This window comes from Bos indicus, chromosome 2 (assembly GCF_029378745.1).
Source record: "Bos indicus isolate NIAB-ARS_2022 breed Sahiwal x Tharparkar chromosome 2, NIAB-ARS_B.indTharparkar_mat_pri_1.0, whole genome shotgun sequence".
Taxonomy (NCBI): domain Eukaryota; kingdom Metazoa; phylum Chordata; class Mammalia; order Artiodactyla; family Bovidae; genus Bos; species Bos indicus.
In genome coordinates this window covers 89,257,751-89,273,738 of record NC_091761.1, presented here as the reverse complement: position 1 = coordinate 89,273,738, position 15,988 = coordinate 89,257,751, and the positions used below count along the sequence as shown (strand labels likewise).

At 41.5% G+C, this 15,988-nt stretch overlaps 1 protein-coding gene across 1 annotated transcript in view; it reads right to left on the bottom strand.

The window, feature by feature from the left end:
• Nucleotides 1-15,988, bottom strand: part of LOC109569310 (aldehyde oxidase 4-like) — a 71,660-nt gene that overhangs the window by 38,301 nt on the left and 17,371 nt on the right. The window contains exons 6-14 of the mRNA XM_019974651.2: nucleotides 15,814-15,875; nucleotides 12,867-12,950; nucleotides 11,975-12,055; nucleotides 9,927-10,071; nucleotides 9,599-9,691; nucleotides 5,391-5,542; nucleotides 4,857-4,950; nucleotides 3,614-3,723; nucleotides 1,134-1,318 (exon numbers count right to left, since the gene is read on the bottom strand). Of these exons, the coding sequence (XP_019830210.2) occupies nucleotides 1,134-1,318; nucleotides 3,614-3,723; nucleotides 4,857-4,950; nucleotides 5,391-5,542; nucleotides 9,599-9,691; nucleotides 9,927-10,071; nucleotides 11,975-12,055; nucleotides 12,867-12,950; nucleotides 15,814-15,875 (1,006 nt within the window). The remainder of the gene's footprint in view (nucleotides 1-1,133; nucleotides 1,319-3,613; nucleotides 3,724-4,856; nucleotides 4,951-5,390; nucleotides 5,543-9,598; nucleotides 9,692-9,926; nucleotides 10,072-11,974; nucleotides 12,056-12,866; nucleotides 12,951-15,813; nucleotides 15,876-15,988) is intronic.

Genomic DNA, 15,988 nt, shown 5'->3' with positions numbered 1-15,988 from the left:
GGTTTCCTATTCTCCATTCATGTTATTTCTTGTCTTTTATATAATACTCATTCTAACACGTGAGATGATAGTTCATGGTGGTTTTGACTTGCATTGTGATTAGTGATGTTGAGTATCTTTTCATACACTTGTTGGCCATCTGTATGTCTTCTTTGGAAAAATGTCCATTCAAATCCTCTGCCTATTTTTTAATCAGATGGTTTTTATTATTTTTAATGTCATGGCCTGGGAATGTTGATTTACCTCAAATAGCTTGGATGAAAAAAGTACTCAAATCAAGCTTCCCAGGATCTGGGACTTTGTTTTGTTCGTGGCTGTGTCTCCAACAATGACACCACACCTGCCCAAGCGCATGCATGCTCAGTTGCTCAGTCGTGTTTGACTCTGTGACGCCATGGACTGTAGCCCACAAGCTCCTCTGTCCATGGAATTTTCCAGGCAAGAATACTGGAGTGGGTTGCCATTTCCTCTTCTAGGGGATCTTCCTGACTAAAGACTAGTAAATGACTGAATTATTGATGATACTTGCAACATTTTTCATGGCTGAAAGTTATTATATAAGTGCTTTGCGAACACTTATTTTAGTTATTTCAGTATCAGAAAAAACTTGCTTTAAGTTCTAATTGTTGACAAAAAACATGATGGGTGGGTGAAAATTACTATAAAATTACTGGTTAGAAGAACTTCAAAAATTTGCTGTCCAAATGCTAGAAATAATGCAAATGACAGGAGGAAGGCCAATTCATCTTTTGGACTATTTCATCTTCTTTAAGCTCTTTAAGGACATTTTCAGTTGTCTTAGGACACAGTATTAGAAACATTTACTTATTTTTCAGGTTAATTTGTAGTGGAATTTTGGAGATACTATCTTCTTAGATTATCTTAGATTAATTTGTGAATTATTATTATAGAAACTACAACAAAAGAATCATTGTATCTTGAAGGTTGTTGGTTTTGGGTGATTTTTATTTTCTTTGTACTTTTCTGCAGTGATTAAATTTTCAACACATTATATGCATGTGTATATATATATATGTATATTATGATCAGAAAAAATTTTCCAAGTGCTATTTTCATTGAAATATTAAAATGGCAAGGCCAGGGTTGCATGCTTCAGATGTGTTATGACATACCTCCCAATGAGCTGCTGGCAGGTTTTGCTTGCAGAGACAACAGTGGGGCCAACACTTCCGTAGAACATCTGAAGTTCCTTGATGGTGTCTGTGCCATCCTCAAACTTCACGCTCATCCCAGCATTGACAATGGCAAAGGCGTTCTCCTGACGCTGGGCTATCCGGAGTCCTGACACAAAGTGCCACTAGAGACAGAAAAACAACGTGTAGTGCTTAGCTTCACTGTCTGATGTACAGCAACAATGACGTTTGGTATTGATCCTGAAAAAGATCTTGTGAATGATATAAGTTCTCACACAGGCGTGGTTATGGAGTATGGAACTGACTGTGGAGTATATACTGCCCGTGTGCTTTGTATTTATTGTTATGTATTACATTAAGTATTAATTATTCTGTATTATATTATGTGTTAATATCTAATCCTCACAACAACTCTGCTCACGTCCACTTTCCCGATGAGGAAACTGCGAGGCTGGGTCGCCTGCACAAGGTCACACAGGAAGCGGCAGTGCCGGCTCTGGGGTCTGTGCTCATCTACCCTCCTCTGTGAATCCATGTGTGGCCTTGGGCAGGGGACTTAAACTGTTCCAGTTTTACTTCTCTTTAAAACGACAAGGTTTAATTTGATCAGATGGCACCTTGGTGACTGCTGAGAGGGCTGAGTGGAGGATGAGGAGGTGGGGTGCCTCTCAGGGTGAACTTCCTCACTTCCACTTGTAGCAGTTTTAGTTTGGTGTTCTATGTAAATCTTATCTGAATAAAGAATTCTACTGTAGGAAAAAACCTTGGAACCCACAGGACAAACGGTCTCCAAAGTGCTTGCCAAGTTTAAATCTGTCATTCTAGGTTGAGTTTCATTACTAGTTTGAAACATTGGAGCCACAAAGCGTGAAAGCCTCTTTGCGTGGCCAGCATCTTGGTAGGGGGCAGGGGAGAGATTAGATCCTACCATCATGGACCCTGACAAGAAGCACACATTTTTGATCTAGAAAGTAAGGTGATAAAGAAGTGTTTGAGAGACACTGGTTTTTCCTGCTGTACTGCACTGACTGGTGGGGACTTGCCTCTCATTGCTCATCACCTTCCCTTGCCTGAACTATTGCATTAGCCTCCTAACTGGCCCTTCGACTTTTAGGCTATCCTCCAATCAACTTATCCTCTATCTTTCTAGTGATCAATGTTTCTCAAAAGCGCCTTTCATTAAGATTGGATCTTCTTTAAAGCCTTCAGAGGTGACTGTTTGCTAGGACCCATACAGACTCCTTAATAGAGCAATAGATATGCTTGGTGATGGAGCCCCAATCTCCCTTCCAGACTCATCTCTCAGTTTGCTCCACATAACCTGCCCAGCCATCTGGCCTTCAGCCTGCCATGCCCCCCAGCCCCCATCCCCGTGAGACTATTAACTCTTTGACTATTTGTTTCATAGAATAAAAAAAAGTTGAATGATTATGTGGCAGCCTGGATGGGAGGGGAGTCTGCGGGAGAATGGATATATGTTTGCGTATGGCTAAGTCCCTTTACTATTCACCTGAAACTATCACAACATTGTTAATTAGTTATACCCCAGTACAAAACTAAAAAAAAGGTTTTAAATTAAATAAAAATCCTGGAAAGACCACCCCCTTCTCTACACTGACCTATGCTGATCTCAACTGCCTTCCTTCATGGTTAACAACACCAGGGCAGGGTTCTCCCCATCACCGAAACTACCTCAATTCTTTGTCCGCTCATTTCCTGTCTGAGATTAGTTTTTTCCTATTTCAAGCCCTTCCTCATAGGTGTAGAGACCTTTAAAGACTGAATGCTGTGTCTCGTAGTCTTCGGAGTTTAGCACTGTGCCAGGCATGTAAAGTAGTAGATAGTTAATAAATAGAAAATTGTACTTAAAATATCTGGTTAATAAATACCTGGTTGACTTGGTAGTAAATTTATGGTAATAAACTTTCAGTTTACCAGAAACTTGCTGTAGTCAACAGACTATTACTCAATCTTGGCTAAGTTTCATCTTTGTCTGAAACTCCCAGTTCAGCTCTTCACACAAAGGGCTCTCTTTTTTACAGGGCTAATGTTCCCTGCAGGCAGAGAGATAAGGCTCATGGAAATGTTTTCATTTCTTTTAAAATCAAAAGGAAAAATGAATATAATGATAATGAATATATAACACTGAAGGTAGCCTGGATCATATTTATCTTTATACTGACACAGTCATATATATTTTTTACTTTATCTTTTATGGAGGAAAGGACTAACAGAAGGCAAAGCACCCAGGGCCCCTGAGTTCATACCGTGGCTCTGATAAGAAAGCAAATCCGATGGTCACCTGGGAATGCACCCCTCCTGTGAGCAGCCCCAAAGGCGCCCTGCAGCAGCTGGTTGGAAAGGAGAGGACACCTCTCTCTCGGAAGCCCACATGTGGCCTGCTGCTCAGGGTGAAGCTGGGCTTCCCTGGGGTGGGCGGTGGGTCAGGGAGCCCTTACCTGAGTAGAGTGCGGAATATACACAGATAACACAGTCTCTTCTGACTTGAGGTTGGCTTCAGGTGACTTCTCAAGGAAACGGCCATCTAAAGGAATCTGCCGTTTTCCTTCTATTAGAGAAAATGACCTTGATTAGGATGAAGTTATCAAATTGGAGAATATGCCCAAAGGGACAGATATGATGCACTGGTGGAAAGAGAGTGCAGTTGGGAGCCAGAGATGTGGGTTCTTCGTCTAGCTCCCGGGCTGGGTTGGCTGAGGCAAGTCCTGGAACCTTGGGCTTCTGGTTTCTCATACATGATGGCAGGGTTGGACCCAGTACACTAACATGTCCTTTCTTGTTCTTATTGCCCATTGTACACCACTCACAACATTTGGGCTTTGAAGAACTTTAAAGCTATTTGGAAACTACCTAGTACAAAGTGAAAGTGAAGTCGCTCAGTCGTGGTTGCAAAGAGTAAGGCCTAGTATAAAGGAGGTTCACAAATGGGTAATGGGTACACTGGTTCCAGTGTATTTCATAGATGGGAAAACTGAGGCCCTGAGTCAAGAAAGGATAGATGACCTGTCCAAAGAGATAGAGATGGGATGAATGGCAGGGGTGGGATGCCTGATATATACTTTCCCCCCCTTAAACAGTTTACCATACTCTCTCTTTTGCTCCACCATAGTTTTAAAAATCTGATTTTAATCAAAGAGAAGGTATCTTATATCAATAGACCTGTGAATAACACACATTTGTCTTTATTTTTATTTCTTTAAGTTTAAATCATTTTCCTTTGGCAAAGTTTAAGCTATCTTTGACTAAAGAGAGAAGAAATGAGTAATATGCCCCACAAATTTGATTTTGTTTAAAACGAAAAGTACTATAAGGAAAAATTTCACCTTTATGAAACTGTGAAATAAAATATGCCATAAAACTTTAAAATCACATACATATACCTCATTAAATTTTCCTTTATCTGCCTTGATAGTACAATTTGGACTATGCATAAATACAGCCAACTAGTTCAGAAAAACTGTCAGGAGCAGTAACTTATGTGATCTACAAGATATAGAACATATGGAAAACAAGGTGATTGATCTCAGTTTCATCCTTATGTTTGAGGTAATGTAGATACAACCAGATATATTTGGTGAGTCTAAGTGAGATATATTTGGGTTCCTTGTTCATAGTTTGCAAAGGAGCTACGTAACTGATGTGATAATTATAAAATCAAATGCTTAAAGCTTGGTCTCTTACCTTTAGATATCAGATTGATGGTAGCATTTCCTGCTGCTAAGATGGGATTCAGGTCAGAATAGTTAGGCCTGCTCACCACATGCCCGCCTAAAGTCTAGATTAAAAAGAAAAGATGGCATTTTTAAAGCTACACTCAGTCATTTGAAAAATAAGGAATTATGTATACAGGGATCTTGTGTAAGCTTTAAAAATTCTCTTCTTTGTTTCAGAGAAAGATCTGGCAAACTTGGCTGGGGGCGTGCAGCTAAATACAGTCAGACAACACAGTGTGCATGAGTCCCACTCCTCTGACGCCAATTCGAACTTATAGCTTGAGAAAATATTGCCTTTCCATGTGTCATGAGGAAAAAAACCTCTTTCAGAACTGACCCTAGCACGTGTCCAATAACATGGCGAAGTGAGGAGACTGGAGCCTGAGGAAACTCTAAATTCAGATATGCACTGTGCTGCTGTCAATACAATTCTCATTGTCCCAAAACCGTCTCTAAAGCCGCTCTGACACAGTCTTATCTCATATGACACTAGAGAACATACCGCCATGTTCCTAATCTGGGCTCCAGCAAGTGTTCTCAGGTGCTTCAGGAGAGCGTGGTAGGTCTTGGTCTTCTCCTTTGGTTGTTCAGAAACAATAAAACGTAAGGCATCATTCAACTGGGCCAGGCTGTATCCTGCGCCTATCGTCACCCCTGAAAGTAAGGTATGGAATTTAAACTTAAAGTGGAAGGTAACAAGATGCATGGGCTGCTTGGAAACACTCTTTCAAATATATCTTCTCTTTTCATATAAACTTAGAAGGACAGAAACAAAGATAAAGATATTTTGGCGATTTGCTTTATTCTCAAATATTAAGTACCAAAGACTTTTCTCTTTCATGTACACAGTTGTATCTGCCTTAGATTTTAGGACACCTCAACCATAGATATCTGAAACTCATTACTCTGTTTATTCCCAGTGTAGTGCTGTCCTGAATAGACGGATCAAGTGTGAAAATTTCAACCAAGATCCTGTAAGATTTTTACAAGATCATTACACTTGAGTGGAAGTTGACTTCCAAATCTGCACTGCCCGTTTGCCCTTTTCCCAAACCATCTCTTCCTGTTGTTCCTTCATCCTAACAAGAAGAGACACCTGCTGGAAACTTGGCTTAGTTCTATCTGTCTGTGAGCTTACAGGGAGTGTTTTGAGTAGTGATGTCTTCTAGTCCATGCATTCTCAATGGGGGCAATACTGCCACCAAGGCAGTGAAAAAAATCTTATTCTTTTTATTTATAAAGCCCTGATACCCATACAGATATATGGTCTATCTGTGATGTTAAAATTTTATGGAGGACGATGAGAGAAAAAATGTCCATCACTCCTTAGAGTGAGAAATGATGAAAAGGTTGAGAAATACTGACTTAATTTTCCAGGTTCTAACATCCAGTCCCTCCATCTCTACCCCACCCTAACCACATCCCTTCCTTCTAGCCCTTCCCCATACAGCCTGATCTTTCCTTGCTCCATCTCCTTCTGTGGCTCCATTAATATGGACTTTCCAACAAGAAAAAAAATAAGAAAAGAATGAGCAGACTAAGATGGGAAGATCAGAGGGGAAAGCAGATAATTCTCCATTTGATTTCTATTTACGTATCTGAGATTTACTCAGACGTATGATTTTTATCAAGACCATCCCCAAGAAAAAGAAATGCAAAGAAGCAAAATGGCTGTCTGAGGAGGCCTTACAAATAGCTGTGAAAAGCAAAGGAGAAAAGGAAAGATACTCCCATTTGAATGCAGAGTTCCAAAGAATAGCAAGGACAGATAAGAAAGCCTTCCTCAGTGATTAATGCAAAGAAATAGAGGAAAACAACAGAATGGGAAGGACTATAGGTCTCTTCAAGAAAATTAGAAATACCAAGGGAACATTTCATGCAAAGATGGGCTCAATAAAGGACAGAAATGGTAGGGACCTAACAGAAGCAGAAGATATTAAGAAGAGGTGGCAAGAATACACAGAAGAACTGTACAAAAAAGATCTTCAAGACCAAGATAATCATGATGGTGTGATCACTCACACTCACCTAGAGCCAGACATTCTGGAATGTGAAGTCAAGTGGGCCTTAGGAAGCATCACTACGAACAAAGCTAGTGGAGGTGATGGAATTCCAGTTGAGCTATTTCAAATCCTGAAAGATGATGCTGTGAAAGTGCTGCACTCAATATGCCAGCAAATCTGGAAACCTCAGCAGTGGCCATAGGACTGGAAAAGGTCAGTTTTCATTCCAATCCCAAAGAAAGGCAATGCCAAAGAATGCTCAAACTACTGCACAATTGCACTCATCTCACACGCTAGTAAAGTAATGCTCAAAATTCTCCAAGCCACGCTTCAGCAATATGTGAACTGTGAACTTCTTGATGTTCAAGCTTGTTTTAGAAAAGGCAGAACCAGAGATCAAATTGCCAACATCTGCTGGATCATGGAAAAAGCAAGAGAGTTCCAGAAAAACATCTATTTCTGCTTTATTGACTATGCCAACGCCTTTGACTGTGTGGATCACAATAAACTGTGGAAAATTCTGGAAGAGATGGGAATATGAGACCACCTGACCTGCCTCTTGAGAAACCTGTATGCAGGTCAGGAAGCAGCAGTTAGAACTGGACATGGAACAACAGACTGGTTCCAAATAGGAAAAGGAGTAGGTCAAGGCTGTATATTGTCACCCTGCGTATTTAACTTCTATGCAGAGTACATCATGAGAAACGCTGGACTGGAAGAAGCACAAGCTGGAATCAAGATTGCTGGGAGAAATATCAATAGCCTCAGATATGCAGATGACACCACCCTCATGGCAGAAAGTGAAGAAGAACTAAAGAGCCTCTTGATGAAAGTGAAAGAGGAGAGTGAAAAAGTTGGCTTAAAGCTCAACATTCAGAAAACTAAGATCATGGCATCCAGTCCCATCACTTCATGGCAAATAGATGGGGAGACAGTGGGAACAGTGGATGACTTTATTTTTCTGGACTCCAAAATCACTGCAGATGGTGATTGCAGCTGTGAAATTAAAAGACTCTTACTCCTTGGAAGGGAAGTTATGACCAACCTAGACAACATATTAAAAAGCAGAGACATTCTTTGTCAACAAAGGTCCATCTAGTCAAGGCTAAGATTTTTCCAGTAGTCATTATGGATGTGAGAGTTGGAATATAAAGGAGGCTGAGTGCTGAAGAATTGATGCTTTTGAACTGTGGTGTTGGAGAAGACTCTTGAGAGTCTCTTGTACTGCAAGGAGATCCAGCCAGTCCATTCTAAAGGAGATCAGTCTTGGGTGTTCATTGGAAGGACTGATGTTGAAGCTGAAACTCCAATACTTAGGCCACCTGATGCGAAGAGCTGACTCATTTGATAAGACCTGATGCTGGGTAAGATTGAGAGCAGGAGGAGAAGGGAATGACAGAAGATGAGATGGTTGGATGGCATCACCAACTCAATGGACATGGGTTTAGGTAGACTCTGGGAGCTGGTGATGAACAGGGAGGCCTGGCATGCTGCGGTTCATGGGGTTGCCAAGAGTCGGACACGACTGAGCAACTGAACTGAACTGATGATTTTTATCCATTCACATGCTGAGTTTGGATAGTAGACAGTGGTACATATGTCTCAGATAGCCTTATTTGGTGCATGATGAAGAAGGAATACTTGACTTGGAGTAAGAAGACTTAGGATCTAGTCCTGACTTGACCATGTGTTAGGCGTGTGAAGTTCAGCAGTTACTTAAGCCTTTTGATCCTGCATGTTCTTTAGGAGAATGGGGATTTCAAGACTACCTGCTATGTCTACCTCCCAGGGTTGTCATGAGAATCAAAACAAATAAGAGATGTGAGGACCCTTAGTAAATTGTGAGGACTGTAAAAATAAATAAGGTTGTTGTTTATAGTTACATTTTCAAATCTTATGGCCCAGATCTTTTCTCTTTTTGGTGAGTGTGCATGTATATAGGATATGCCTCAAGCAAATTTGTGAATCAGGGAGTAATATCAGGCAAGAACCTTTCCTACTGGCCAAATAATGTCTTGCTGCTGCTGCTGCTAAGTCACTTTAGTAGTGTCCAACTCTGTGCGACCCCATAGACGGCAGCCCACCAGGCTCCCTGTCCCTGTGATTCTCCAGGCAAGAACACTGCAGTGGGTTGCCATTTCCTTCTCCAATAATGTCTTAAGCCTTCTTATTCAGTCACTCTCTCTATACTTGGCTGAGCTGTGTGCCATCCTCCTGCCATTATGGCTTCTATGACAATGTAGTCCATGGTGACACAGCCGGGTGGGCAGTTTGATAAAGCTCATAGAAGACTCACATAGGTGCTCAATACATATTTCTGAAAGAGTAAATGAGGTCAGCTATTCTATGAAGATCTCAAATTAGTCCAGTTTTTGTAATTGATTAACAGCCCACTAGCAATGGCACCCCACTCCAGTACTCTTGCCTGGAAAATCCCATGGACAGAGGAGCCTGGTAGGCTACGGTCCATGGGGTCGAGAAGAGTCGGACACGACTGAGCGACTTCACTTTCAGTTTTCACTTTCATGCATTGGAGAAGGAAATGGCAACCCACTCCATTGTTCTTGCCTGGAGAATCCCAGGGATGGGGGATCCTTGTGAGCTGCCGTCTATGGGGTCGCACAGAGTCGGACATGACTGAAGCGACTTAGCAGCAGCAGCAGCAGCCAATGGTTACCTCTTAATTGGAAAAAAAAAAGGTACGTACCATCATCTGTGCTATCCACGAAATATAGTTCTTGAAGCCCAAGTGGAGATATAAAAACCGGATGGAATTCATCTCTGAATTTAATACTGGGTCCTTAAGGAGAAAAATACGTAAAGCAATTAGAAAAGAAAGACAGTAATGTGTGGCTTGCTGATAATTCAAAGTGGAAATTACATGGCAACTCACTTGCAAAAGAAAACAACACAACATTCTAAAGGATCATAGGCACTCACTAATAAAAGTGAATCGCATTTGTGCAGAGTTTTAAAAGAGACACGTTTGAGTTACCCCAATCTAGACTAAAAAAACATGCCCCTAGACCACCTACCCACTGCAGTGTTCCCCATGATGATGGGGGCTTCAGGGAAACTGGTTTTCAGCTCCAGAAGGTCATTCAATTTTACAGGAGTGATCCAGGTGGTCCTCTTCCCTCGGAACGTCAGCCTCCTTTTGTTCGGGTCTTCTGCCATTCTCTACAGGGAAGCAAAGCCAATAGACTTCCAAGTAATGCTCTGGGTGTCTAAGTAGCCTGCTGTTTATTTTAGCTTTTTGAGACAACCTAACTTCTAGGTATCAGGAGAAGGTGGCCTTGTTTGAAGCTACCTAGATTGAGAAGATGTGTCTTAGCACCACTGAATAACTCTCATAATAGGTGTCTGTACATCAACAGCTGCATATAGAGTAGAGCAAACTCTGCATTTGTGAAGTGACTACACAGAGAGGAGGCAGCATGGCATCTTGAAGGTATCTTAGCCTGGAATTAAAGGGCTAGGCTTCTTGCTCTAATTCTGCCGTAATGGTGACTCAGAGGGGCCCCTCCTTTGGAGATTAGATTCTTTGGAAATTAGATTCTTCGGTAGGACAGAAATTGCTTATTAGCAATATTATCCTTGGGTAAAAAAATCCCTTAAATCATTCATCTGGTAGAGTATAAATGGATACTTTTACAACTTTGTACATATATATAATATTAAAATATATATCAAATATACTGCTGCTGCTACTGCTAAGTCATTTCAGTTGTGTCTGACTCTGTGCGACCCCATAGACAGCTCACCAGGCTCTGCCGTCCTTGGGATTCTCCAGGCAAGAACACTGGAGTGGGTTGCCATTTCCTTCTCCAATGCATGAAAATGAAAAGTGAAAGTGAAGTCGCTCAATTGTGTCCAACTCTTAGCGACCCCATGGACTGCAGCCTACCAGGCTCCTCCCTCCATGGGATTTTCAAGGCAAGAGTACTGGAGTGGGGTGCCGTTGCCTTCTCTGATCAAATATACTAATATATTTAAAATATCTATCTTTATCTACATATCTACATGTACAAATAATCGTTAAACACGAGGTGCGTCCAGGTTCTCACGCTCTGAGGGGTGTGTGTGTGAGACAGGCGGGGACCTGGGACCTTTTGCTCGAGTGCTGTAATGCTTGCCCCTGGATCTCTCCTTGAGTAACAAAATACAAGGAAACTGCATGGGTCAAAAATAACTACGTGCATGCGCAACTGAGGCAAATTCTGAACAAATAATACAAAGAGACCCAAAAACCCAGCTGCCGCTTTTGAAGAGCCAGAGAAAAAGCAGGTACTGCGCACACCCCCTGCACATGACATCGCCTAAGGGGTGGGCAAACCACTTAAGCCATCCCTTCGGGTTGACCCCTGGACACACCCCTACCCTCATGCCATATAAGGAACAAGCTCACCGCCCCCTCAGGGAGCAAGCAAGCAGAGAGGGGACCTGTTGTGTGTTTTGACTCCCCCATGCTGCAGCAGGGGCTGTAGTAAAGGTTTACCTGAATTTCTTGTCTGGCCTCTGATAGGTTTCTACTGATTAAGGAGGCCAAGAACCCTGGTTGGTAACATAGGGACTGAAGCTTTCTGAGAAGCCAGTAGAATCATAGCCCTCACCTCATGCTCTCTCCAGGACAGAGCCATGGAATAGAATGATGGGCATATCACACTGTTTGTGTTATTCTCTCTCTCTCCCCACTGAGTTGAGAACACAGAGGTTAAGAGTAGGAATAATGAAATTCCATTATAATAAGTATCATCTGATTTTTACTTTACTAGTTTTACAAAATGTCTTTGACGCATCTCACTGTGTAGTTGTGTGATCTTGGTTAAGTCACCTACACTCTCTGAGCTCAGGATCTTCAGTGGAGGGGTGGACCCAAGCACCCCTATGGTCCCGGCAGCACCGCTTTCCTAAGCTGTCTGTTTTATACTATTCACAGCAGAGCTGAACATGTTTCTAAAAATGGGTTATCATGTTGGACACACTCCCAACTTTTAGGATCTAAAACTCAGTAGTCTCATAGTATAAGGCAAAATGCTTAAACCACATCATGTTATAAGACAACAAAAGTAAAGTATCTTACTATCAGTTCAGGAGGGAATATAGGTTCCTGGGTTGGATCGAAGGGCTGGAATTCATCTTCGTTGTACAGTTTGGTACACATCTCAACAAAACAAAACACAAATGGAACTTCAGAGATGCTGAGAGATGCACAGGAGTCTCTCAGTGTGAAACTTCAGAGTCAGAGCCTGCATCTGACATTCTGTATATAAAATAGAAGCCCCAGAGCCACAGGGCAGCCCTGGCAGAATTCCTCCCCGCCCTCAGCGGACACTGATGGTTTCCCTGGCAGATCTGCTGGGCTCTGGGCTTCCTCTTTTGGTGTCAGGAATTGGATTTTAACTTCTGTCTGGGTCTCAGGTATCACTGGCAGGTGTTTATCTGCCACAGGCATGAAGATGTGTCCCTGCTTTCATCCCTTGTAGTGCTTGCTGGGGGGTTACAGAGGGGGTAAGCCCAGATTAAGGCACAGAAATTTGTAGTGCTTCTGAAGGAAAATAGTCTTCTGTGGTGACTAGCCTCATGAAAGTCTGTGCACGTATGCTCAGTCATGTCTGACTCTGTGCAACCCCATAGACTGTAGCCCACCAGGTTCCTCTGTCCATGGAATTTTCTAGGCAAGAATACTGGAGTGGGTTGCCATTTCCTCCTCCAGGGGATCTTCCTGACCCAGGGACTGAACCCACGTCTCTTACGTCTCCTGCACTGCAGGCGGATTCTTTTACCACTGTGCCACCTGGGAAGCCCCTCATGAAAGTCATGGGCTTGCTAATCTGGGGGACTTGTAAAAGCTGTTTATGCCTTGAATTCACTAACTTTACGTTTTATTCACTGAAAAGACTAGAATAATAAATTTGGATTGATGTGGGCATGTTTCAGTCAATTCCAACTTAAGTAGAATAATAGATACTTACTTTTTCCTGTCTACTTGTGAAAGACTTCTCTTCTTGATCCATGCAACATTTTCCTGATCCTTTCATTTGACAAACAGTTGATTCCTTAGGAAGTAATACAGTTTATAACAAATCCATTGGTTGATTTTTAAACACCAACCTGAGCACCCAGCAGTGCCCAGGCCCCAGAGGAGCTATGGAAGAAGTAACAGAGCCCATCCTGGCCCTCAGTGAAGCGAAAGTCACTCAGCCGTGTCTGACTCTTTTCGAACCTATGGACTGCAGTCCATGGAATTCTCCAGGCCAGAATATTGGAGTGGGTAGCTCTTCCCTTCTTCAGGGGATCTTCCCAACCCAGGGATTGAACCCAGGTCTTCCACATTGCAGGCAGATTCTTTACCAGCTGAGCCACAAGGGAAGCCCAAGAATACTGGAGTAGGTAGCCTATCCCTTCCCCAGGGGGTCTTCCCAACCTAGGAATTGAACTGGGGCCTCCTACACTGTAGGCAGATTCTATACCATCTTAGCTACCAGGGAAGCTCAGGGACTCTGTAATGGAGTGGGACAGAGTATAAGCTATTCCATAACTGAAGGATCAGACAAAATGCATGGAGTGTGCAACCATGTTCCTGCTAGGGTCTTATAAATGGTTCTGCTTGAGTTTCAGGGGAAGATGAAGGTGGTTAGAGGAAGGTGGGTCAGTCAGCTAAGGCTTCCTACTGGAAGTGAGGTCAAAGGAGTATAGTTACAAGGTGGTAATTAGAAAGACAAACAGCTGGCTTTTCATCAGAAGGGTGATGCATGTGTATTTTTTAATGAAGTCCTGGGAAGACAAACTGCCTTTAAGATGTCCTGTATATAAATATAAATAGACTGAAAAACCTGAGTTTCTTTGAATGTTTTTGGAGCTATTCCAAAGTATTTGGAGAACGCAAGTCCCAAAACATTTTGCCTTAATTTTCAGGACATTTCATGTAGAGTCAAAGTAGTGTTTTTGGCCTGAATTCACCGGTCAGTTCCTGCAACTCTCAAACAAATCATCATTCCTGTTTGCCGTTTTCACATGTAGACACAGCCTAAGGGTCTGTGGTGGTCTGGAGACCTATGGTTTGGCTTTATACGTGGAGTCAAAGAGACCTGGGTTCTAGTTCCTGCTTTAACACATACTAGCTGGATTGAATTAGTTAAATTAGGAAAATAAAACCCGCCCCAAGAGGTTTGTCAGATTTAAATATGTGACAGGTGTGCACAGTATCTGACACACAGGAAGCACTGCAGGAATGGTGGTGGGTATTTTCACTCATAAGGTAACTGTCCAGAGTTGAGAAGGCATTTGGACTTTGTGACAACATCATGCACAATAAAGGGACCAACTAGTGGCTGAATGTGGGGACCCTGAGTGAGTGTGACAAAATGTCTACTTTTGTATGTATTTTGCCTCCAGGAAAATAGTAATAGATTGAATCATTCGAAATTGCTGTTCTCATGAGTCAAAATGGCCACACATACAGCACAACATAAAAAATATCTTACTCAGGATTTAAAATAAACTAGCCTGTAGTTTGGAAATTTTTTTGAAATTCTTTGTTTCTGGTCTAAACAAAGATTTCTTTTAGATGTTTTAGTATTTGGAATGAACTTGCACCCTTTGAGTTGGTTTTGGTCAATCAAAATTATATAAAAATAATTTTTTACATAAAAATGGGTGATGAAAAACACAACTGAATACTTGTCATGATGATGTCTAGTCTTGATTTTTAACTTTATGAAAACTAAATCTATCTCAAGACATCACCCCCCTCCAGGCCATATACTAAATCATTCTTTTACAGCTTCCTTCAACCTATTTGATTCTTTGATGTCTCAGTTTGGAAGCTGATTTGGATTTCTTTCTCACTGCCTCCTTTATCATCTAGAGGTTATGATTCTGGCAATCCTCTTCCTGAAAGTTATCATTTTGGGCCCATATCTACCACACTGGTTTAGGTCCTCATTCCCTCATTCATGGGATATTGCACTAGTCCGTGCCCTCATCCCCATCCTCTCTTTCCAGGCTTATTTTTCTTATAGACAGGTGCCAAGAATTTTGAAATATTGTTCTTGTGTGACTTCTAGCTTGAGAATAAACAATGACTATATAGTAGGTATCAGCTTTGAGCCTAAATTCCTTAATGCTTCAGCCATTTCAATTTCTTAGTTGAACTTTGGACATCCTTTCTTTTTTCTACTTCCATACATTTTCTTACTGGAAATTTTCTAATGGCCTCTCTTTACCCATCCGTTAATATCACTTCCTTTAAGACCTGGCTCATAACTCTCATTCTCCAATAAGTCTCCTCTGTATCTTCCCTCCCCACTCATTGATTCTGTTTAATCCGTATTCCTCTAAAATTTATTTACAAGGTAGAGAGGCTATGCTGCTGTGCTGTGCTGCACTCAGTCGTGTCTGACTCTTTGTGACTCAATGGACTATAGCACACCAGGTCCTCTGTCCATGGGATTTTCCTGGCAAGAACACTGCAGTTAGTAGCCATTTTTCTACTCCAGGGGGTCTTCCCAACCTAGGGATGGAGCCCAAGTCTCCTAAATCTCCTGCATTGGTAGGCAGATGCCTTACCACTGTGCCACCTGGGAAGCCCACTAGAGAGGATATATTGAGCTTTTAATATCTTGCTTTTCAACTATGTGTTTATTGTTTTTTAATCTATATATTTAATTTTCTTCTATAGGCTTTGCATTTCTTGAAGTCATAGACCACATACTTTACTTCTAAAGACAGTGCCTAATTTAGGGCTGTAAACAAGATAGATATTAAAGATTTATTTTTAAAAACAACAATAGTGGCATTTAATAACTTTCAGTGGATAGAAAGCACATTTTAGAGATAACTGAATGCAATAGACAGTTTTACACAAAGGTTTTTTAATATGTTAAATCAACTGAAAAAATATTTTTTATCATTACTTACCGCACAGAAAGTTTTTCCACTTTCTACAATTGGTCGGTATCCAGTACAGCGGCACAAATTACCTGAAGAAGAAATTGATGTTTAAGGAATGATAGAGATATATTGCATAGTTGTGCTTTTTTTCATTGGAATAGCTATATTAGTAGTTTTTCGGTTTCTACTTTTTGTTTCTCAA